The 25,226-nt window shown below is 41.6% G+C and overlaps 1 protein-coding gene across 2 annotated transcripts in view; it reads left to right on the top strand.

The window, feature by feature from the left end:
- Window positions 1–512: 512 nt before the first annotated feature.
- Window positions 513–25,226, top strand: part of CNTNAP5 (contactin associated protein family member 5) — a gene marked incomplete at both ends in the record, with an annotated part of 875,906 nt that continues 851,192 nt past the window's right edge. For both annotated transcript variants that reach the window (XM_082658898.1, XM_082658899.1), the window contains one exon: window positions 513–594. In XM_082658898.1, coding sequence (XP_082515024.1) covers window positions 513–594 — 82 coding nt within the window. The remainder of the gene's footprint in view (window positions 595–25,226) is intronic.

The raw sequence follows: 25,226 nt of genomic DNA on the forward strand, positions 1-25,226 counted from the left end.
GGCCGGCCAGGGTGGAAGGCGCCCGAGCCGGGCGAAGACCCGCCCAGGCCGCTCCTACCGGAGAGCGAGGGGCGGGCCAGGCCGGGGGCGGCGCCGCGCGCCACGCTTGCCTATAAGGAGCTGTCCGCCGCCCGGGTGCTGATTCCAGTTCTAGCTGCCGACGAGGTGCAGTCGGCGGTCGAGCAAGCTCGGCGCCTGCCGTTGCGTCGGGTCGGGGTTTGCACCTTTAAGGAGGGGGCCGAGGAGGAAGAGGCGAGCGAGGAAGGCGAGTGCTGCCGGCGGCCGTTGCGGGGACAGTATCTCTTTCCGCAGCTCCGGAGAAGCCCCCACCACGGTTTCCGTAGAGCGTTTGGGCACGGGATGGAGTGAAGCCGCGAGTGCCTCTCCAAGGGGGGTGGGAAGGGGTCAGGCGGTGCAGAGGAGAAAGAGAGAGACAGAGAAAGAAAGAAGAAGCCGCGGCTGGCGCCTGCGAATTTGAGATTCGATTGGGAGGGACCTCTTACTCGGGGGAAATGGATTCTGGACTACGGCTGACCAGCGTTTTCACTTTGTTCTTCTCCGGCTTGTGGCATTTAGGATTAACAGCGGCAAATTGTGAGTTCCAGGAGCTGGGGGCGGGTAGGTGAGGTGGGAAACGCTGGCGTTTGGAAAGACACTCAACTGTCCAAGCGTGTTCAATTGTGTCTGCTCTGAGCAGAGGGGAAGGGGGGAAAATGCTGATTGGTGTGTTTCTATCACTCTTACCATCCCAAAAGTTAGCAGAGCTCGAAGGAGCCGGCCCCGTTGGATTTCCTGCCCTCCTCCCCGAATCGCAAAGTTCGGGGGAGAAGGGAAGATTCTCTACCCTCCGCCTCCCGTCAGCTCCGCGTTCTCTGCCTGCCTGGTCTCAGCTGGGGCTTTTCCCGAGCAGGGCCCCCGGTTCAGACTGGATGCACTGGGGGCTGAGCTTCCAGAGACAGAGATGCTCACAGCCACCGCACTCGGTGACAGAGGCTCATTTCTGAATGCGGCTGCCTCGCTCGGATTTGTAGTATGCCCAGTGCCTCACAATCCATGGCTTTCAGCTCCCTCCTAGGCAGAAGGCTCCAGTTGGGGTATCTTGCAACCAATGGTCATCGGTTTAATAGGGTTGAGAGTTTTGGCCTAAGAGTCATGGCCCGATGTAGTCAAACCACAAGATCAATGGCTGACCCTGTTATAGGAGGAAAAGCTTTGATGCGCACTCCACCCCCAAAATCTTTGTGCCAAAGAACGCATAATGAGTATGCACTAAGTGTACACTTTGTCGTCCAAGCTCTAACCTCGGCAAGTGCAGGGCATTTAATTTAATAGGCAGGAAGGCTGGACACCTGGGGATGTGCCACCTGCACTGTGTATTTAAAGAACCTAGTTTGTCAAACTCGACTAAATCTCTGGAGCCATCAGAGGTTCAAGCTCAATTGCTCAGCTGCCTCTCTAGGCAGAGAAAGGGAAGTTTTTCCAGCTCTGGAAACTCCTAAATGAGAAAGAATGCAATTAAGCCGTCTGTGTTGTTTCCAAAGATGGTTTATCAAGGTTCCTCAAGTTTCTGGGCGTGCTCCCTTATCTGCTAACCCCCACCATGACCCTCAGAAATATCTAACCGTATTGGAACCGTTTTGATACTATTTTTTTTTTGGACTCTGAACCATCACTGTTAGAGAAGGGTAGGAGGACCACTTACTACTTACAAGTTTCTCTACCTCACTTCCCACCCCCTTAGGTCCAAGAGGACCTTAAGTAAGAGATACTTAATCGAGGGTTATACCTCAAAGGCAGACACTTAGACAAATGTTCTTTACTGAGAATGGTCCAAAGCTGAGCCAGTGTTTCTATCTGTGATTGGAAGTTTGGGGGATCCAAAATCGATAGTTAGTGGAAATGTGTTATAAAGATTTTATTAAAGTTTGTATTCTAAGGGAGTGCTGAGGAGGTCAACCTCTTTAAAAAGGAGGAGCCAAAGGGCCTTAGTTCAGAAATTATTTCAGAGAATAGGGAGAGACAGGGTAGAATCTGCTGTTTCTCTCCTCTTCCTCCTGTCCCCACATCCTCCAGCCCCTCCTCCTCCTTTTTTTCTTTTTTTAAGTAAAATTGTTCCCATGGTGCTTTAGAAAAACATCTAAGTGGTTCAGTAAGAGGAAGTTAGGCACAGCGCTGAGTTAGTTTCTCTACTTCCTAAAACACTAGAGGTCAGTATTGTCCTAATGATGCAAAGGTGTGGCAATGAAATAGCCGTGTTTTTCCTTTAGCCCATTTACCTACCTGAAAATAGTGAATATTTTGAAGATCCATGAAAGAGGGATGAGGAATAAGGGTGAAATAAATGGAACATACTCTATAGGAATATGGTTTGGGCTTCCTTATGTAGCACCTTAAGAGTGAGGAAAAAAATTATAGAATGGCTTTTTCTGTAAACTAATTGAATTATGGTTAATGTTATAATAATGCTCATAAAACCTAAATGGTATGAGTTTAAGGCTCATGCTTATCATTACTGATGCAGCAATAAAGCTAATTCTGAACATTTAAAATAAAACTTTGTGATAATGATCTTTAGTATTTCATCAGGAACAGTTTAATTTACCTGTTTCCAATCAGCATTTCAGTTGAATGCACGCTGCTTGCTAAATATTTTGGAGTCAATGTTCCTAAAGTATAATGTTAAATGTTTTTATTTTGCCAAACAAAATGTACTAATCCAGTGAACAATAGAATAGCAGCAGAAAATTACTTCTGAATTCAATCCTGGTGGTCTTTGAAACCTATGATGCAGAACCTCGAAGAAAAAAAAAAAGAACATTCTACAATTCTTCCAGACTTTTATTGTCCACTTAGACTTACTAGTTATCTACAACCCATTAACATTTAGATGCATCTAATGAGGAAAAGAAATCTCCTTTCAAATAGTCAATTTGTGTAAGCTTATAGATAATTTGGAAGATTTTTTCCCAAGATTATTATTTCTATATTTTGAAATGATACTTCAAGTCATTCATGACAGTTGTCTTGGAAATGGATTATTTACCCAAGATGCTCCATGGTATACTTGTGAACTTTGTTCAAGTAAAAACAACTTTTAATTGCTTCCATTCTTCTAATAATAATTTTTGCTCTGTGTATGTAGGATGTGTGTGTGTTTATGTGTGTGTGTGTGTGTGTTTATGTGTGTGTGTATGTGTGTTTAATTTTCTCATAATCTGAGGAAAACTTGGGAATTTAGCTGTAAGGGAAAAAAGAATGCTTACCCAATTATAGATTTTATAAGTTTCTAATTAAACACAATTAAATAAAGTTAGGTTAGAAGGCCAGCTACAGTATAGATAATATGAATCTGTGCAGAGAACATAATTACCCACCAGTAATAAAAACTCTGAAAATTCCCCAATTTCGGATTTTCAGCATATTAAATAGCTATCACACTTCCTTTGAGTTTACCCTGAGGGAATTAGTTAATTTCAAATGTAGATATGATAGGACAATGTTAAATGAGAAACCATTTTACATATAATATCAGCTCCTTTGACACAAGAAGAAACGATGTGACTTGGTAGTTGGTTAAAGTGAAACCAGGAGTTTGAAATGCTAGGAGTTCTAGCCCTAGTTATGCCACAGCTAAGATGCCAAATGCCCATCAGGTGATGCATCGTTTCTGTGCTCACAGCTCAGGTATAAAATAGCAATTGAGATGTGTATCTACTTCCAAATAGAACAGCAGCTCAAATTTTACAGAGGAGATTCTTTGAATAGTAGGTACGTTGAAAGACTATTATAGTGGGAGAACTTGCATTCAAAAGATAAGAGGAATGCAGGAGACACTTAGAGGGTTTCTGTTCACTTTATTTTACAATAATTGGATGTTACATGGTTATAAAGAGCCTTCATTCTGACCAATCAGTCACTTTGGATGATCTCTAAACATCTTATCTCTTTGTTGCTACATATTAGGTTCACACAGATAACAGCCTTGAGAGAGAAATAAAAAACTCTTTACCCCTTTCATCACAGGCAGAACTTTATCGAAAATATAGGAAAATGTCAATCATCTTCCTAAAGATCTTCAAATAAAGAGATGCACTGTACCTTGAGTTATCTGAAGCTTACACACAAACACAATCAATACGTAATATTATAAATAAACAAACATCAGATTATCTTCAGCAGGAAGCTGTTTGCGGTATACTTTTTGTGGCATTTACGGCCAACCGAAGTGAAAGAAGCATTATAATGCTCGTTTGGAAGAGTCCTGAAGATTTTCCCATGGTTGAATGGGCTTGTCTTTTACCATCCATACGAACTCTCTTGGCTTTCTGTCTGTATAGTCCCCGTCTCCAAACCAGATTCATATTTCCACAACTGAAAAATATGAACAGCTAGACTAGCAATTTTCACACAAGAGTATAGACTTATAAGAAAGTTAGGTTCTATAAGAATCACCTTACTCACCGCCACCTCTTTTTCTCATTCTAATGAATGACTGTCTTCTAAGTTGTAGTTTTCTTTTTTCCCTGCCCCTCTTGCCTTTTCTTTCTTTAGTGGGACCCAGTTTGCTTTACTTTTCTTTCTTTAGTGGGACCTAGATTGCCTTACTTTTCAGTGTCCATTTGTTACAAAACAAAATAACGTGATATCGTTTGCAATGTTCCTAAAGCCTTTAGTTGGTGAACCAAAGCCCTTTATCTTACGTGCCAGAACTCTGCTGAAATATGACCTATATATACAAAGCTAATTATCCTTGTCATATAGGACAGTGAGGAGATGCTCTAGTTACCTGAAAGGCCAGAATACAAAAGTCATTCACTCAATAAGGCTTTATTTTGAAGCTTCAGTGTACTCCTTTGGAGCCTAATGACATTTTTTTAATTCATCAGGGAAACTGTCTTTATTCATCAAAATTCTGACACTTTCTGGCAGATGTCCTTATAAATGTTATTGACTTATCCTAATGATGTTGGTGTATTAAGAAGTTGGATCAAATGATTATTGAGGTCTTATTTGTCCCAATACATTTTTGTCTTTAACAGTTGATGTTGCCTACTGGTCATTCCATTTGGATACTTCTGGGATAATTGTGCTCAAAATTGTTAAGCAATTATATTTAGAATAACAACTTAATAGGGTTTTAATTCCTACTAACTGCTATGCACTTTGTATCTCTCACGCCACGTGCCATGTTTGCATAATTTGACAAGGCAGCACAGCCAGGTAGACTTTATTAAATCGGGTTTACAGATGACTAAATTTAAGGTTAATCGAAGTTAATAAATTTCCCAGGATCATAAAGCTAAGCAATGAAAAAATATTTAGGATCTGGACCTATATCTATCTATTTCCAAAGATCAGAGTCTTTGCAAGATATGAAATTAATTCCCATGCATTCTGATGGGGTCTGTGTGTGAGCATCTGTAGAACGTTGCCTTGGGATCTCTGTGGTTAGTCTCTGCAGTCTATCCATAGCAAAGGGCATGGAGGCAGCCGCTTCCACAAGAACCAACTCCTGAGTTATACCTTCAAAAAACAACCAAACAATTGGAATCTAGATTTGATGCAACATGCCGACCATCACAATGGTCAAAGATAGGAAGCCTCATATCTGGAGGAGCACCAGATGTTTTTTCTTCTACAAGTTTGAGTTTAAAACTTGATAAGGAAAGGGCATAAGCTTGCTGAAGATTTGTGACCACACACACACAACAATGCCATAAAAGGTGCCTCTGCTGGCGTCATGTCTTGTAAGTCTATAGATGCCAGACCAAACATATTAATTATCAATAAATAGCAGGTATGAGCTTCCTTTCTCAGCAGAAGGCTGGTCCTGAATGGGCTCTGCCTCATACTCTAAGTTTCATCCCAGTCACCCTCCCACATTGCCTTATTTCCAGTTTATGGAACTCCGCCGTCCAAAACAAGCCATGTTTTCTCACATCTCCTTGCATTTATTTACATATGCCGTCTGCTTGGTCTAGAATGCCCTTTCACATTTTTATCTTCTGTCACTTTCTCCATCCTCCTCTCCCCCAACAAACACACTTTCCCCAGGCTGGGTCAAATGTCTCTTTATATTACTACTATATTTCCATAACACTTTTATAGTCCTTGTCTCCCCAACTAGATGCACATTTCCCTGATTATCATATTTTATTTGAATGTCTGTAGTCAGTATCTAAAATACTGGGCAAATGCATGGATGAGAGGGTAAATGAATGGGTTCCAACTAAAATTTTTCATTTCTAAACTAAGATCCTTCTATGGTCCAGCTGCTAGAATCTTTTAAAATGTATTTGTTTTATGGGTTTTTTTTTTTCAAGTGACAAGTATTACCTATTCTAGTTTTGAAAATGTTAAGAAGATGTTAGCATGTGTAGCTTTTAAGTGAAAGAACAGAAGTTTAGATAATTTGACTGGATATGGAACTGATAAATGGACCCCTGCCTTTACACAGGGCTGAACATTTCCATGAGTTTGCTGGCATGATCTTATTTCTGTGTCAAATGGCTACTTGTTCCTAAACGAGAAAGTCTCTCCATTCATTTGACCTCAGTACCAATTTTGAGCTAATTTTACTAACTTGCTTTTGCAATTTTAATGAGTGTTTCTTATATAGTCTGAAAATACACAAATATATATTGCTATAAAAGTCCTTCTTCATAGCCCAGGGTCAGTATAAAGAGGAAACGTTTATTTAATGGGGCTTTAGTCATAAATTACTGGAAAGATCTTATTTAATTGCAAACCTACAACACTGCCTGATAACATAATCCTGAGTCTCTGATGTCATCTTCTTAAGCTGTGGTTGGGAGAAGATTTAAGTGTTAAGCATATGTGTGTGTTACATATTTGAAAAACTTGTTGAAGAAATGAATTCCAATGAAAGGTTCTCTTTTTTAAAGTCAAGTTTTCTATGAAGCTGGAGAAATAAAGATGCATAAGAAGATAGAGTCCATGACCCCAAGGAACTTTGAACATGAGCAGCCAGAAAAATAAATCTTTAATCACATCAAAGTGATAAATGCTATAATGAATGTAAGCGCAGAGTGTAATGTAAGGCACAGGTGAGCATCTCACCTGGCTGGGGCATCAAGGCAGGCTATCTGAGGGAAACAGAGACTTAAAGTCAAATTTTCCAGCTGGGGAAAGGAGGGGAGGTTATTACAGGCTTTCCGTGTTGTGGTGACTACTTGTAAGAGTGGTTCGTAGGCATAGGGGTAGAATGAGAAACTAGACATCTAGCTAAACATGGGAGTCTTTGATTTTTACTGTTATAACTACGGAGAGTCATCAAAGGATTTTGCACATGTAATTAGATAATACTAATCAGATTTTTGTTTTTAAAAAAATCGCTGTGTGAAGGATAGATTAAAACGGGCGAAGGCTAGTAGTAAGAAAGCCAGGGAAGAGCTTATTACATTAACTCAGGTGATAATTAATAAGGGCCTAAGGAAGAAAGTTTCAGAATCTGCAGAGGTCATAAAGAATCAGAAAGAAAATCATGAGCCATGTCAAGTCAAACCCTAGGAATCTATGAGCTAGTAAACTCACAGAAGGCACAGATTTGTGGTTAAAATGTATTCTGTAGCTTCTCCCATTGTTTTTGACAAATGGGAGTTATCGATGGTAGAAAAGGTGCTCTGTTTTCTGAAAAGAAGTTCTTCTCAGGACGACCATATTCTCAGTGCAGTATACTTCATATTTGCATGACACCATACAGCCCATGCTGTCTGTATCCATCATCCTGATGCATCTTGTAGTCTGTAAATTATGCTGGTTTTTGTCAGCAGAGTGAGAACTAGTCATTAAGGACGATGCAATTAAATCTCAGCGTCCCATTCTCATCCCCCCTCTGGCAGGGGGGTAAACTAGGGATCATTACTACTATCAGAGGTCGCTCCGTGGAACAACAAACAGGGGAAGTTGGGTAAGCCATGTTGATTTGCCATCATTGGTAATTGATTTGCTGTCATAAATTCCATGTCTCTACATTTCTAATTGCTTTTGTGCATATTCTTGGGGGGTTGATTAATGCCATCTGTTCCGTGGATCAGCTGAAGTGATTGAGTTTTAAAGGACGACAACAGCAATGTTGAAGATAGAAAGTGAAGGAAAATGCCAAAACACAGCTCGTGGTGTATATTATTTTTAACTTTCCACCTTTGGAAGCAGATATATCCTTCTGAAGACTGTCCAAGGCAAATAGCAGTCTAAAGAGATTTGCCTAACAGACAGATGCTTGTAGGTGTGAGTCTAGGCTACTGTTTGATGAATATATATGTTCAGTTCCCTTTCCACCCTCCTCCCCTCCCTCCCATTCTTCCTTCCTTTCCCCTTGCTTCCTCCCTTCCTCCCTTCCTCTTGGTTTTCCTCCTTCTCTTCCCCACTCCACTCTCGGTTATGTGGCCATGTATTTTGGGTATTACCATTGGCTTTTGCCTGATTATGTTAAGGTGGGAAAAGAAGGGAGAAAAACGTCTGTTGGATTCTGGTGCTGCCTTGCATGTGGGCACAGTAACCAAATGTGAAACCTCCATCAAGACCTATTCTAAGGGCAGTCCTGACAGAGATCTGCCACCCACTGCACTTGGGAAAGCCCACTGGATTCCAACGCCCTCACCCCATCTGTCCCCAAACAACTCTTCTGTTAACTCCATTAGTCCCTGAATCTGTAGATGTGAGAAGAAGCCTTTCAATTCATACAGAGAAGCCCTAAGACACAGAGCCTCACTGGGAAAGAAAATGTAGGAATTTAAATCTGTACTGAACTCCGCTGGACTGAGAGAAACAGACCTTTTCCAAAAGAAACGTTTCTAGAAGAGATAGAGCTGGGTGTTTGAAGGAGGGGAAGAGAATGTTCTGAGTTGGGGAAAGGCAAAGTAGAGGAATGTTTAGAATGTCCAAGAAAAGTGTTACCAACTTCCTGGTTTTGACCAGACTGACCCTCTGTATTACAAGGGTGAACGTATTATACAACAGGTGGGCAATGGGGAGGTGACAGAGGACAGTAGAAAGGGCATAGGTCACACAATTCTGGGTTGATGTGACTCTCACTCAGTGAGTATTTCCTATGGATACTAACATGAGCCTTATAGAATCAGTGTAAGTATAACATGAGTAACTCAGTATAAATCACACATGACGTGGGAATTCAATAATTAGGCTTGTTACAATTAACAATGAACCTCAACATGGATTCTCTCAAAATCAGTTACAATAGCCATCAAGGCAGGGACAACTACATTTCCATTCTTTTTTTTTTTTTTAACATCTTTATTGGAGTATAATTGCTTTACAATTGTGTGTTAGTTTCTGCTTTATAACAAAGTGAATCAGCTATGCATATACATATGTTCCCATATCTCTTCCCTCTTGCGTCTCCCTCCCTCCCACCCTCCCTATCCGATGGAGGGGCTCACTCTCCCTTCACCACAGGGCTGAGGGATTGCCGAGGCAGATGGAAACGTTCTCATTTTAACTCTGATGTCAGGGGGACTGTGGGCAGAATCAGTCCTTACCTTACAGAGACACGTGACTGTCTGGGTTCCTCACTTAATTCCTGGGCTCTGTCATGGTGTGATCAGGTATGATCCCTGCCTCTGGGCTTTGGCCAGTGAACCTCACAAGGGGAATGGAGAAAAGAGCTTCCTCTAGAAAAGTAAGGAGCATGTCCCCTCCAGAAAACCCTGGCAGATGTCAGCCTTAGGGAGAAGCATCCTTGAACAGACCTTGAGAAAAAAATCAGTGAACCCGAGCAGAAGTATATGTAGTGTTCCCAGTATCCTAAGCTCTCCATTTGCAGGAGACTCGGGCAGAGGGAAGTTAAATCCGAAGGTTCAGAGAGCTGTGCTTTCCTTCTGGGTATTGCTGAAGGCTGCTTTTGGTGGATACATAGTACAAGTGTTCTCTTGTTCTTGTAAATGTTGGGTTAAAATCAGGTACTGCTACAATGCCCCATGCATTATTAATGCTAAACCCCCTTCAAATGCATCATTCTTTCATTCAAAAATACTTATGAAATGGCTACTATGCACTTATTTCTCCGTACATTCATGAAAGCCTACTGTTCATTGAAAATCAGTTGATGAGGGGGAGATCTGGATTGCTGTTCACATAGTCCAGAAACAACAACAACAAAAGATAGTAGTATCTCTTCAAATCAAAGCCATGGCACCGGGGTCCTCCACTCTAGTCCTGCTCATGGTGTTAAGCACCTCTTTCCTCTTCCTGAGTCTTTTCTCTTGCTTCCTTATCTTCAATGTCTCTTCTCCTTCACTCCAATTTGCCTTCTTTTTATTAATTAATTATTTTTGCTGTGTTGGATCTTCGTTTCTGTGCGAGGGATTTCTCTAGTTGTGGCAGGCGGGGGCCACTCATCATCGCGGTACGTGGGCCTCTCACTATCGTGGCCTCTCCTTTTGTGGAGCACAGGCTCCAGACGCGCAGGCTCAGTAGTGGTGGCTCACAGGCCTAGCGGCTCTGTGGCATGTGGGATCTTTCCGGACCAGGGCTCGAACCCGTGTCCCCTGCATTAGCAGGCAGATTCTCAACCACTGCGCCACCAGGGAAGCCCTTGCCTTCTTTTTGATGCTCCTTCCTTTTCTTCCTTCTTCCCACCTCCTTCCCTTCCCCATGTTCTTCTACTTCTGTCCCCTCCCTGTCTCTCTTCTGCACCTCTCTCTCTCTTTTCTCTCCCCCTTCCTTCACTCTGCCTGTTTCAGTTAACATTTAGTAAATGACTTCTTTTTTATTGTTTTATGGCCGAGGCTAATCCTTTTTAAACTTTGCCATTGAAGTGCTGCTTGATGGAAAAAAGAGTGCAAGGAACCCAGGGGAGTCCGAAAGCTCATTTTCACGTGGCCGCTGAAGCATGTAATTTCTTGAATTTTGTCTTAAACACTCAGACAGATTTGCATTCTGCTCCCTATTACATCCATGTGTATATTATGAGGAAAATATTTTCCCACAATCTTTATTAAAAATTGATGAGCAAAATTGATTCACTTAACCCATGTAAAGGGCCACATACACCCAGGGACACAGGCCTAAGCTTTTTGGTTCTTTCCCCCTATTTACACCTTCTAGGATTCCTATATGAACGAGAACAACTTCCCTGTCTCTTCTCTCATCTTGGAACAGGAAGCTTCCTTTCCCATCAACTGTGCCCGGTCTGTGGGCTGCAGATTATGCTTAATCGATAATGGGAGGTGAGAAGAGCTTATCAATTCACAGGAGGAAAGGAAACCCACAAGTCCACTTGGTGAAATGGGGCTTTTGGGAGGGGCTGTGGGTAAGAAGTCTGCTCAGCCCCACTCCAAGTCTGCACCACACTCCATGGCAGTCACCTGGCGACGCGCTGCCCCATGCACGGAGCTTACCTTTGAGTAAATGAGCCCTACCAGGTTACAGGATTGGGGTCAACGAGGGCAGATTGTTTTCTGATTGGAGACAGGCTGAGCTCACCAGGATATTAAAAGAGAGATTAATGCCTCTCCTTCTACAACAATCAGGGACCGTTCGACACAGTCACAAGAAATGAAACCAGCAGATTGGAATGTCAGAGCATTGGAGATGAGAGATAAAGTTAAGTGATGTGTTTCTCCCCTGGAAGGGCTTCCAAACATACACCTCATGCTAGGGGTGGTACCTGATGGGCTCATTCTGTTCCTCCCCACAGTTTGATGTGATAGTTATCCTCCTCCCCATTCTAGGGTGAGCATGTGCCAGCTTGGACCATCAGGTGATTTACCCAGGAGCAAATAGCTTGCAGGTTGTCACCCTAGGATGATAATGCACATTTCCCTGATTCCAGAGTCCATTACTCTGTTACATTCTATCTGCCATTCCCTTGAACCCAAAGCTAAGGCTGAGCTGTTCTTGAACTTGAGATGATCAACCTTGCAGACCTTCTCTCTGACCCAGGGTGAGAAATGCCTTATCAGTCTAGACCCACAGATTCCTCCCCCATGCGCAGGTCATCTTATTCTAACCTTGCAGGCAGCACTTCCCCCGTAACTCGAAATCCCTGTGGCAAACCGTTCCTGTAAGTCTGGCTGGTTGTAAAACTTGGTTGTCTTACTCGCTAAAGCCTTTACCGTTAAGGCTCTGTGCCCATCACTAGTGCCCTTGTGGATTCCACGATTAGTGTCCACTGTTAGTGTTTCATGCTCCCTAGAGACCTTCCTCTCTAAGTACAGTATTTTCATCACTCCATCCTACTGTACCCCTCCTAGATTTTGTAAGATAGATGTTCTGTTTTATTGTTTGTTTGTTTGTTTTAAAGTTGGTGCTAATAAGAAAACCCCTCTGTGTGATACTTCGATAATATGTTCTAATAAGGCAAGGACTGGCTTGCATTCAGATCTGTTTTCTGTCTTCGGGCTGCAGAGTTCAACCCATATCCAGCCCCTAACCTCCTTTCACCCAGTGGGGATAGATGGGAGGAAGGGTTTTGAACAAGCATATGCTGAATACCGTTACTCTCCACTGCAGATGAGGTCCCATGATGAGCATGTGCTCTGCGGGCCTCAGAGAGTCTGCTTGGCAGAGAAAGGCCACCCCGCACTGCGTCCAACTTTCTTTCGTCGCCAGCTGCTCGGAAAGCCAGACCCAGGAATTCTGTGCTTTATTCTCCAGCTCCCCTGCCTTTGTCCCTTCGACCTGGGCTATTGTTTGGCTGAGTTGTGAGGTCTCTGTGTCGCCTTGGTCCTCTTTTTCAGCTATTTACGTGTCTCAGTGGACCTTCTTGCTTAGGTTTGAAGAGGCTGAGTGATTTGTTCAATGGTCAGCACACTCACAGCTTTGCATCTGTTCCTCCATCCATGGCTGCCATCAGGAAAGGACGTGGCGGATCCCAAAGTCATTCACACTGACTGAGGAAAAGAATCAGTGCAGTGTTCTAGCTCTCAGAAAGAACGAGTGCTCCAAGAAATAAGACCTTAAATATTTAAACTTATTTTAGGAGGAGAATGTTTTGGTTTCTAAAATGAAGTCTTATGCAGAATTTCTATGTAAAATAAATTACACATATGGCGGCTTTGGGGGAAATGGGGAGAGGAGATGCAGAATCCTGTCACTCAACTGACTCTCCTCTCTCTGATTCTTCATGGAAGTACCACACAAAGCCTTCTGCCTTACCTGTAATTGTAGGAATCTCCAAGTTTATAATTTCATGCAAAGGTGATTAGGCATACGATGGTTTTAGGACAAGTGGGGGTGGTGGCCTCAATGGTGACCAACACTTGGCTGGTGTGAAGCAGCAAGGCCACCCTGGGTGCTTGCCACCTACATCTGGTATGTTTGCATCAGTTGATGACCTGATGTGGAGGTTATTAAATATTTTAAATATTACCTCTGTCCAGGTGCCCATTTTTAACCCTTTGAAAGTCTGTTTTTGTCTTGTTGCTATTTTATATAAGTCTCAGGGCAAGGGCATCTTATTGGCATTTAGAGATTTGAAAAGATAGTAGCTTGTCAAACAAATGCGTCCTCATTTTGATCTTCTTAATGTGAATAGATTAAAAAAAGATTATCTTATGAAGGTCCTTGAATTATCCACCTCCATCCCAGATATTCCCTTTTGAGCATTTTTTACTTTATTTTTTATTGAATACAGTTGATTTACAATGCTGTATTAGATTCTCCTGTACAGCAAAGGGATTCAGATATACATATACATTCTTGTTCATCACCAGATACTGAATATAGTTCCCTGTGCTATACAGTAGGAACTTGTTGTTTAGCTATTCTCTACACAATAGTTTGCATCTGCTAATCCCAAACTCCCAATCCATCCCTTTCCCACCCCCCTCCCCCTTGGCAGCAATAAGTCTGTTCTCTGTGTCTGTCAGAATGGCCATCATTAAAATGTCCACAAATAACAAATGCTGGAGAGGGTGTGGAGGAAAGGGAACCCTCCAAAACTGTTGGTGGGAATGTAAGTTGGTGCAGCCACTATGGAAAACAGTATGGAGGTCCCTCAAAAAACTAAAAAAATAGAGCTACCATATGATCAAGCAATCCAACTCCTGGGCATATGTCTGGAGAAAACTATAATTCAAAAAAGATACATGTGCCCCTTTGACCTTTTCAAAAGAAGGGGATTTCATGTTGGCCATACAGTGAATGGCAAAATAACTACTTGATAAACTGAATTAAAGTACAGACAGGTTAAGTGAAAGCTAAGTACAGACAGCGTGCCTGGTTTAGGGACAGTACAGGGGCAGAGAGCTAGCATACAGCTGAATGCACCCTCCGTCATCTCAGGTCTGTATCTCCTAACTTTCATGAGCTCCTCTCAGTGTTCCCTAATGTTAATGAATGTGACTAGACATGGTGAAAGTGCACACACGAAATTAAGTTGTGGCCTATCTGGATTCAATCTTGGTTTCTGGTTCTGGCTGGAGTGTTAATTGTCAGCATATGCTTGCATGTTTGCTTAGTGTACCATTCAGGCGGAAGATCTAAATAGACATTTCACCAAGGAAGACATACAGATGGCCAAGAGGCACATGAAAAGAGGCTCAACATCACTAATCATTAGAGAAATGCAAATCAAAACTACAATGAAGTATCACCTCACACATGTCAGGATGGCCATCGTCAAAAAATCAAGAAACAGGGGCTTCCCAGGTGGCGCAGTGGTTGGGAGTCCGCCTGCCGATGCAGGGGACACGGGTTCGTGCCCCAGTCCGGGAGGATCCCACATACGGCAGAGCAGCTGGGCCCATGAGCCATGGCCGCTGAGCCTGCGCGTCCGGAGCCTGTGCTCCACAACGGAAGAGGCCACAACAGTGAGAGGCCCGCATACCGAAAAAAAAAAAATCAAGAAACAATAAATGCCGGAGAAGGTGTGGTGAAAAGGGAACCCTCTTGCACTGTTGGTGGGAATGTAAATTGATACAGCCACTATGGAGAACAGTAAGGAGGTTCCTTAAAAAACTAAAAATAGAACTATCATATGACCCAGCAATCCCACTACTGGGCATATATCCTGAGAAAACCATAATTGAAAAAGAGTCATGGGCTTCCCTGGTGGTGCAGTGGTTGAGAATCTGCCTGCTGATGCAGGAGACACGGGTTCGAGCCCTGGTCTGGGAGGATCCCACATGCCGCAGAGCAGCTGGGCCCATGATCCACAACTAGTGAGCCTGCGTGTCTGGAGCCTGTGCTCCGCAACAAGAAAGGCTGCAATAGTGAGAGGCCCGCGCACTGCGAAGAAGAGTGGCCCCCGCTTCCCACAACTAGAGAAAGCCCTCGCACAGAAACGAAGACCCAACACAGCAAAAATAAATAAATAAATTTTTAAAAAAAGTCACATACCACAATGTTCATTGCAGCACTATTTACAATGGCTAGGACATGGAAGCAACCTAAATGTCCATCGACAGATGAATAGATAAATAAGGTGTGGCACATATATACAATGGAATATTACTCAGCCATAAAAAGAAACGAAATTGAGTTACTTGTAGTGAGGTGGATGGACCTAGAGTCTGTCCTACAGAGTGAAGTAAGTCAGAAAAACAAATATCGTATGCTAACGCATATATATGGAATCTAAAAACAATGGTACTGATGAACCTAGTGGCAGGGCAGGAATAAAGACGCAGACATAGAGAATGGACTTGAGGACATGGAGTGGGGAGGGGGAAGCTGGGGTGAAGTGAGAGAAACATCAGCATATGTACACTACGAAACGTAAAATAGATAGCTAGTGGGAAGCAGCCGCATAGCACAGGGAGATCAGCTCGGTGCTTTGTGACGACCTAGAGGAGTGGGATTGGGAGGGTGGGAGGGAGGTGCAAGAGGGAGGAGATATGGGGATATATGTATGCATATGGCTGATTCACTTTGTTGTACAACAGAAACTAACACAGCATTGTAAAGCAATTATACTCCAATAAAGATGTTTAAAAAAAAAAGAAAATCACGTTGCATTGACATCTACACTGTACTCACATATGAGTGAACTCCAAATACTCCTGCTCTGCATTCTTTTTTTTTAATTGGACCTATTGCTTTATTTAATTTAATTTATTTATTTATTTATTTATTTTTCGGGCTGTGCCACGCAGCTTACAGGATCTTAATTCCCCAACCAGGGATTGAACCCAGGCCAACGGCAGTGAAAGTGCCAAGTGCTAACCACTGGACTGCCAGGGAATTCTCTGCTCTGCATTCTTAATAAAATTGAAAATAATACGTAATTTATAATACTATATATACACACATATATACATGTACACATACACACACATATATATAATAAATTTGAGATGTTATTAGTTTTCTTTCATGGTTAATATGCCAGGTAGAATTTTACATGTGTATACACTCTACATGAACTACTTGTTCTGGAAAAAGTCAAAATTTATTATCCCCCAAGGTCAGTACTGACTTGGGTGTCACCTTTGTGAATATTTACCTCTCTAGATAATGAATTGAAATGGGCATTTGGATGGAAATTAATATCTATATACTTTCTGCAATCAAATGTGTTTTGCCACGAGAATAAATAAATGCTCTTGGGAGGCATGCAGACGTGTCCCACTGTGGAGACTCTGTTTCAGGGTGACGTTCAGTAAGCATCCTTTGCATTCTGATTTATGGTGAGTTTGGTTTTTTTATAGTTCTTTCACATGACTCTTTTACCTAATGGACAGAATACAAAACTTCAAACATATTCAGCTTGACATTTCAGTAACATAATCAGGAGATAATGATACGTGAGCATATGGGTAATAAGTACACATGGGATTAATGAGCAACTTGGCCTTGGGATTTATTTAGGACACGCTACTGTTACCTGAGAAACACAGAGCTCCTTCAACAGTGATCTAATTCAGTGAAGAATACAGGAAGAAACATAAAATTACAAAGTGTTTCCTTTGGTTTTGAGCTATTGACTTATTGTTTTGAAAAGAACCTTATGATGTGTCACGTGTTTTGGAGACATGATATATATGTGTGTGTGTGTATGTATGTATGTATTTGTACATTGCTCACATCTTTCTTAACAAAAGTCAGTGTCTCACACATATCCAGGCATCTTTTAATATATCAAACCAATTTGAAATTCTTTCTAAAATTGTGAGTCTACAATAGAGATATTCCCTGTTGTACTTTCATCACTGTTTTGCGGTATTAAGTAGCAATATATATCTATATCTATATATATCTATATCTATCTATCTATCTATCTATCTATCTATCTATATATATATATATATATGTTCTGGCTTAAAAAGAACTGGTAAAACATTTAAATGAAAGTATAGTTGTGACAGGTGCTGTGTGCTGTTATATATGCACGGTATGTACATATGCTTTTCTCTACCAGTGTCCACACACATTGCATTCTTGGTTTTGTCACTTATAAACAAGACAGATTACTTTAGATGTCATGTCAACAAATCTTTTCTAGCTGTTAATGGTCTGATGAAAGACCTGGACTTAGGAAAGAATATTATAATTAAGTCCAGACTGTGGCTTCGTAGTCAAGGGACTAAACCACTGTGAAAATTCATTAGTAAAGTTAGTCCGAGAAACATCTGAGCAAGTGAAAAATCTCAATTCAAGGGGAGAACGTATAACTCAACTGATGCTCTCACCCTTGTTGATACATTGTCTGGGGTAAAGATTTCTGTGTTTTCTGGATAAATATCCATTTTTGTTGGAAAATTCAATTTGACTTATTGGGTTCCTATAGCTAAGTGTTGTGAGTCTTTATTGGGGAAACGATGTCATTTGGTGTATGGGAAACTAAAAGTATCTTGCTTGATAGCCAGTGAAAGTCCCATTTTACACACCACCCAAATCTCATGCCACATTAGAAATGAAAGCCAAGATGGCACCTTGCTTCTTGTGCTGGGAAGGTATGATTCCCGGAAGAAGCCTAAAGACATTGGGAGGTTTCTTTGTCCATATTTGCATGTACACGTGCACACATATGTGTTCAGTGCTTATTAATTTAGCTTGGGCTTCTCTTTTAAAACAAATTAAACCTGGTATTAAATCAGTTGTTCTCAAGTGGAAATGCTTTTGCCCCAGGGGACATTTGGCAATGTCTGGAGATGTGTTGTCACAACTGGGGGCTTGCTACTAGCATCTAGTTGGTAGAATCCAGGGATGTTAGTAAACACCCAATAATGGACAGGAATGCACCCTACAACAGATAACTATCAGCCCAAAATGTCAAGATAGCCAAAGTCAGAGAAACCCTGTTTCAGCTGTCAGTCATTTATGGATCATCATGTATTAATTTAAAAAAATGCCCGACACACGTACACATACAAACACACACACACACACACACACACACACACACACACAACTTCCTTCTAACATCTAGTCTTGTAGAAGGATGTTTAGAGTAGAAGAAGATATACATCCGGTCTTGATTTTGCCACTTACTGGCCGTGTGACTTTGTGCTCATCGTTCCACATTTTTCCCAAATATGGGTGATGATATCCACACTGACTACCAGCTGTTGTGAATAAGAAATGAGATAAGGCGTGTCTTTGGAGAAGCTGTATACATATATTTTTGTTATATTGATACTTATTAGAATTTTTATTGTTTAGAGGAGTCATGTCCTGGCTGGACTGTCCCTAAGACTTTACACAAACAAGAGATGACAGGGGTGCTGTAGGCACAATGTGAAGTGGGACCAAGGGGACGTGACCTGGACTGGGAATTGGAAAGGTCCATTTCACACCATTTTTCAGCAAATACCTGAGGACAGCAACCCCATTTCTCTTGGTCTTCTTATCTCTTCTTTTCCTTTATTATTCTGATGACATGATTCTTCCTCCTCAGACTTCCCACCATCATCTGCCCCTGTTTTGTACATATTCTACTTTGTCAGTGATGTATGTGTAAAATATAATGTACAGAATGGGACAATCATTCCTCCATATATGTTATTCCTGATTGTGGGGACCACAGTGTGATGGCCATAAAAAACCCTGGGTGGCAGAGGAGATACAGGAAGGTTTTATAACCACATAAACCCTTAAGTCTAAAATGAATCAAGCTGGATGTCACCAAAGAGATGTTTAAAGGCCATTATTGTCTCTTTTTTTCCTCCCACTTGCTGTTTTCACTTAATTAGCCCACAACTGATATAAATCGTTCTCCTCACTTTGCTCAAGGGTATCTTGCAAAATTTCATCTTGGTGGTTTCTCCTAAATTGAGTGAACTATGAACTTTCATCTTCCTTCTATCTACACAGATCTTCCCCCATGGTCCAGTTCCAGCCCTCTCTTCTCTAGTCTTAATTACTCTTGCTTTCCTCTAAACTCTTAAAGTCTATACATTATAAATTACATCTTTAAGCTCTTAATTACATACTGCCTTTTATTGGCCTCTTTCTTTTCATTCAGAATTTGTCCAATTACAATTCAACGTGAAGAACTGCAGTTTGTATAGTCTCTTTGCATATATTACAAAATATGATATTGTATAGTCTCTTTGTATATATTAATAGTAATATAATAGTAATAGTAGCTACCACTATTGACTGTTTACTGTGTATTAGACCTTGTCGTTCACATACATTACTGCTACTTTACGCCACAAATTTATGTGGTTAATATTTTTTAAGAAACTGAGGTTTAGAGAGGCTAAGTGATCTGCCCAAGTCCATACCTCTATGAAGTTGACCTGAGATCCAACCCTGGTTTCTGATTCCAAACAACTATGTTCTTTCCACTGAGGACAGGATGGTAGACCCTGGCAAGGAGCTGAGCTGCTAATAGTTTCTCAGTCTATTCTGGTTGATTGGAGGAAGTCATATCATTTCACAATATTTTTTGAGTACCAGTTACAAACTAGGGACAGCTTTTAGCCTTTGGTGAAAAAAACATGTTCAACACCTGAATATGGACCATGGTGGAATACAGACCAGAGCATCCCACTAGCCTGGAGATCCACCTCCCCAAGGCCTCCTTGTGGAGATAATGGTTTATATTGACCCCTAGTCAGTAGTTACTCTCTCTGCTTTTACTCTTGCTTAAATTTTTTTATAAAGCTCTTGGCTGTTCATACCTCCTCAACTGTTATCATAATGGATGCTGTGAAATGGTCACAGCATGTCTGGGGACATCTATCATTCAGGGTGACCTCAGCTCTGAACCCCAGCTTTTCAAATGTAGTTTTAGCACCATCCTCACCGCAGAAGGAAGCAAGGATAATGAGGAAACATACACACACGATTTAAAACAGCACACACACACACACACACACACACACACACGATTTAAAATAAAAAATTTCCTGGAGCACCAATTTCATTCAAAGGTTAAGAAATTCACATTAAGGAAAATACAGACATATTCTGGAGTAGAATTGCAAGTCTCACGGAATGTTCAAATGAAACATAAAATTTCAAACATGTGTCTCTCTTCTAAGTGTGTACCCAGAAGTTCATGGTTAAGGGCTCACTCTTCTCTGAGTTAGGGACTCCTTAGAAAACAAAACAAAACAAAAGAACTTTCTAAAGAGTATCCCTGAATCAATTCCCATGGGCCAACCGTAACCTTTCAGCTTGGTCTCCACTTGAAAATGTCTTTCTCCAAACATTGTGTTTTTTTTGTTTGGTTTGGGTTTTTTTCTTTTTCCCTTAAGACAGAGTTACTAGGTCATGTTATGACACATAATGGTGTCATGGTATGTGTCTTATCTCTCAGCACCCTCTGATTAAGAAAGAAAAACAACAACACAAACACTGTATGTGCATTGATAATATTAATGCTCACTTTCTTTTTATTCTAATACCAATTTTTAGATATATTTCCACTGTTGGTTTTATGTCTTGGGAAAGAATGGAGAATAAAGTGATATTGACAGAAGCCCCATCCCTCTGCCGGCCCTCCCCACTTATCCCAGCCTTCGCACAGGAAGTCCTGCCCTAGACTCTGCATTAGGACTCTTAAAGATTTCCATGTTGTGTTTAAGAGGTGCTGCAAATCCCCCAAAATACTGTACAGATCAATATGTGTGTATGTGCATCTGTGCATTTTTCTTCAATAAAGATCGTACATCTCACCTGATTTCCAGAGCACCCAGAAAATATTTTCGAATGACCCAGAAAAGATGAAGAGGGAAAGACACTGCGAGCCTCACTACCTTGCAGGTCCTCAGGGAGGGGCGGGGGGGAAGGTCTTCTTCTAGATGCCAGTGATGGTGATTTTTTTACCTAAGTGTGCATGAGCTGTGTGTTTTTTCTCAGCTCCTGACATGACGGCCATGAGCTCTGGGGGACTGAGGGGAGTGAAAAAGAGTCCCTCAAAGGGGCAAAGCCGTATAGAATATAAAAGACAAGGACAGAGAAGGGAAACTTTAGAGATTTCACAATTTTGCCGGTGGCCAGATATGCACATCACAAACAAGGTGGAATTAATATGGATGAACAGTTTTATTACAAAGAATAGAGATTAAAAAAAAAAAAACAACTATTCAGAGCCTATCCCTTTGTCCTTTCTGACCTCCCCCCTGCCATCTCTCCACAAAAGAGAAAAAGACAGACAAGAACAGCTTAATATCTACAATTTGCAAGTCTCTGAATATCCACCAGAAAACAGCTGTCCCCCACTGAGAGACCACCAAAACTTAATCACTTTCCATTGCATTGGAAGAAAGATGACTGAGGTATCCATTTTTTCCTGAAAATGTCAGGCGCCCACATCAATTAACTAATCACACTCCTACCACGTCAAGTTACAGGATGAGGTACATTTCATGCAAAAGAAGATGACAATTGGGTTGTTAATGCTAAGGGGACGTTCTACAGAGAGAGATGAAAAATGATGTCACCAAGGCAAAGGCACTTTATGTCCCCTGAGTAATCCTGCACCTTGTGAAGAGGAAATGAGTGTGGGGACAGGCTGAGGAAGGTGATGCAGCCATGGGCACACATTTTTTATGAGGTTTAAGAATATACTGGAATGGCCTTAAGATCTCCAAAGTAAGAGATTCCTTTGATACTGAAAATTCAAAAATCCCTAAGACTGGGCTTTGAGAAGGCAGCTTGTTCAAATCCTCCTTCCTCAGCATCTACTATGGCCTGAGAATTGAGTCCTAATTATGTGGCAGCAATAATAAGAACAAGGAAAAGGATGAGGAAGACTTAAAATTTATGGACACATTGCAGACCAAAAACAATTCTGTTCTTTATATCTATTAGCATAGTTAATCTTCCTCATAACCCTGCATGGGAACTATATGTTTAACCCTAGTTTATGGATAAGGAAACAGAGACACAGAGAGGTGTCTCTCTGTGGAGGAAATCAGGTGAGATGTATGACCTTTATTGAAGAAAAATGCACAGATGCACATACACACATATTGATTTGTGCCATATTTTGGGGGATTTGCAGCACCTCTTAAACACAACATGGAAATCCTTAAGAGTCCTAATGCAGAGTCTAGGTGTCTCAGATGAAGAAACTCAGCCAAGGTTTATCACTGATGCACAGAGATTGGCTGGGGCCATATTCCATATCATTATATTGGAATTCAGCTCTAGAAGGGATGCTAATCCCTAACTCTGGTGTCTCCAACAAATCAGGCAGAAAGGCTGTAGTTCAACTGGACTTCAGCCTATCACTCTGGAACATTCCATGCCTTGTGGCATTGAACTCAGCCTCACTGCTATCTCATTTTCTCCTAGGTCCCAGGTGCATTCCAGTGAAGTCAATGACTCAAGTATAAAGTATAAGATTGTTAAAAAAAATTCGGCTCAATACATTTTAAAGATCTTATTGACTTTATGCAATGATTTATGAATGGGGCAGCATCCCATCTAGCAAATAGAAACGTGCTCTGAGGAGCTGTATAAGATGGACGACTTTTATAAGCAAAAGGAGGCAGAACAACGAAGTTACTAGTAAAGAGTGGACTGTTTTAGGCAAGGTCACCTTCCTTTGGGGGAAAGCAGGGGTCTCCTAGTGCTGAGAATTGAGCACTGACTGCTGGCCAATGACTGGTTAAAACTGCATTCCTGGGAAAAGCTGAAACTGTTAGGGAACTGTTGACTGAAACGTCCTGCCTTAGTTAGACCCACTTGCCTGAGCTGTCTCACAACAGGAGGTCCTGATAAGGAACATGGTGATGCCACTGAAAACTAACCAGGAGAATTCGGGAGGAGCCAGAAGGAGGGAGGAGACACCAGCTTCCCAGAAACCCTCACACTGGAATCCACCTTGGCTGAGCAATGTGCACGCCACCAGGAAGGACCCTGAGTCAGACCAAATGTGGGCCAAGCAAGATGATTGGCCAGAGACAACCCGGAAACTAACCCCATCACCATAAAACCCAAGACTGTGAGCCAGGTGGCAGAGCAGTTTTCCTGGGTTCCCTTACCCTGCGGCTCTCCACCTGGGCCCTCCTTCCAAGTCTCTTGCTTTGTCAGCGCGTGTGTCTCCTCGGACAATTCATTTTTGAGTGTTAGACAAGAGCCCATTCTCGGGCCCTCGAAGGGGTCCCCCTTCCTGTAACAAAACTGCAATTAGTTCAGGCATTATGCCTTGGTTTGGTGACACAGGCTTAGCGCAAGTGACCCCATCTTGAGCCTGTTGTCTCTTTTTTAACAAGATATAATCTCCTTATTCAGGAATGTGAAGTCTTCCACAAGCCAGCCCCTCTCTCCCTTTTCAGCCATATCTCCCTATGCACTTAGGGTGTATTGATCCAGTGCCTAATGTGTACTGTTGATATGCTATAGTGGTATTGAGACAGCCCTGTCTATGACACTGTAAGTGGAGGAAAAATAATTTTTCCTCTGCTTTTAGGTTCTTGGCTGTGATCTCCCTGTAATAAAAGACAGGTTAACAGGAGAAAAACAAACAGAAGTTTAAGCTTAATAATGTAAGCCCCCTGTTTACCTGGGAGAAACCCAAAAAAAACTCAGTAACTCCCCCAAATGGCTCAAGACTTTATCCAAGTACTTGCTCAGCTAAAGACAAAAGAAAGATGGGGAAATATGAGAGGTTACCAGCAAAAGACACAGTGACCAAGGGTAAGGTTGTTATGCAGATTTAAATCCATGCCTTCTCCACAGGAAAGAGTTTCTAAAGACTTAGTCATCCTCCTCTTCCTGGTGCAGTAAGGGAGACGCTCTTATAAACGCAAATGTCTCCTACAGGAGTGTAGCTTCTACTCAGTTTTTAGGGTTTCGCCTGTGTCTACTGTTTCTTAAAATTAACCAGTTCAAGATAGTCCTTATGCCAAAGAGGCATGTGTTGGAGTGGAATACTCTGCTCCCCTTCAACACTTAGAGGCCAGGAACAGAAAGGTCAATGGAGCATTGTTCACGATGATCTTGTTACTGAACAAACTTCATGTGCCTGATGCACAGTGAGGCCAAATAAACTGAAATATTGGAGTTTGGAGCAGAGGAAGGGTTATTGCGGGGCCAAGGAAGGAGGACAAGTGTCTTGTGCTCAAAACCCCCAAACTCCCCAATGGTTTTGGGGAAAAGTTTGTTTACTTTTTTCTTCTACATGTTTATTTTTTACTTAATGGCTTTTGTTTTCTTTATTTCTTTGTTTGCTTTTTGGAAGGGGTTGATATATCTCTTGTCTCTTTTATTTATTTATTTATTTTGACATCTTTATTGGAGTATAATTTCTTTACAGTGATCTGTTAGTTTCTGCTGTATAACAAAGTAAATCAGCTATACATATACATATATCCCCATATGCCCTCACTCTTGCTCCTCCCTCCCACCCTCCCTATCCCACTCCTCTAGGTGGCCACAAAGCACCAAGCTGATCTCCCTGTACTATGCAGCTGCTTCCCACTAGCTATCTATTTTACATTTTGTAGTGTATATATGTCAGTACTACTCTCACATTTCGTCCCAGCTTACACTTGCCCCACTCCATGTCCTCAAGTCCATTCTCTATGTCTGCATCTTTATTCCTGTTGTGCCGCTAGGTTCATGAGAAACATTTTTTTTAGATTCCATATATATATATGTTAGCATATGGTATTTGTTTCTCTATTTTTGACTTACTTCACTCTGTGTGACAAACTCTAGGTCCATCCACCTCACTACAAATAATTCAATTTCGTTTCTTTTTATGGCTGAGTAATATTACATTGTATATATGAGCCACATCTTCTTTATCAACTCATCTGTTGATGGACACTTAGATTGCTTCCATATCCTGGCTGCAGAGAACATTGTGGTACATGTCTCTTTATGAATTATGGTTT

Source organism: Grampus griseus (assembly GCF_964374135.1).
Source record: "Grampus griseus genome assembly, chromosome: 7".
Lineage (NCBI taxonomy): Eukaryota > Metazoa > Chordata > Mammalia > Artiodactyla > Delphinidae > Grampus > Grampus griseus.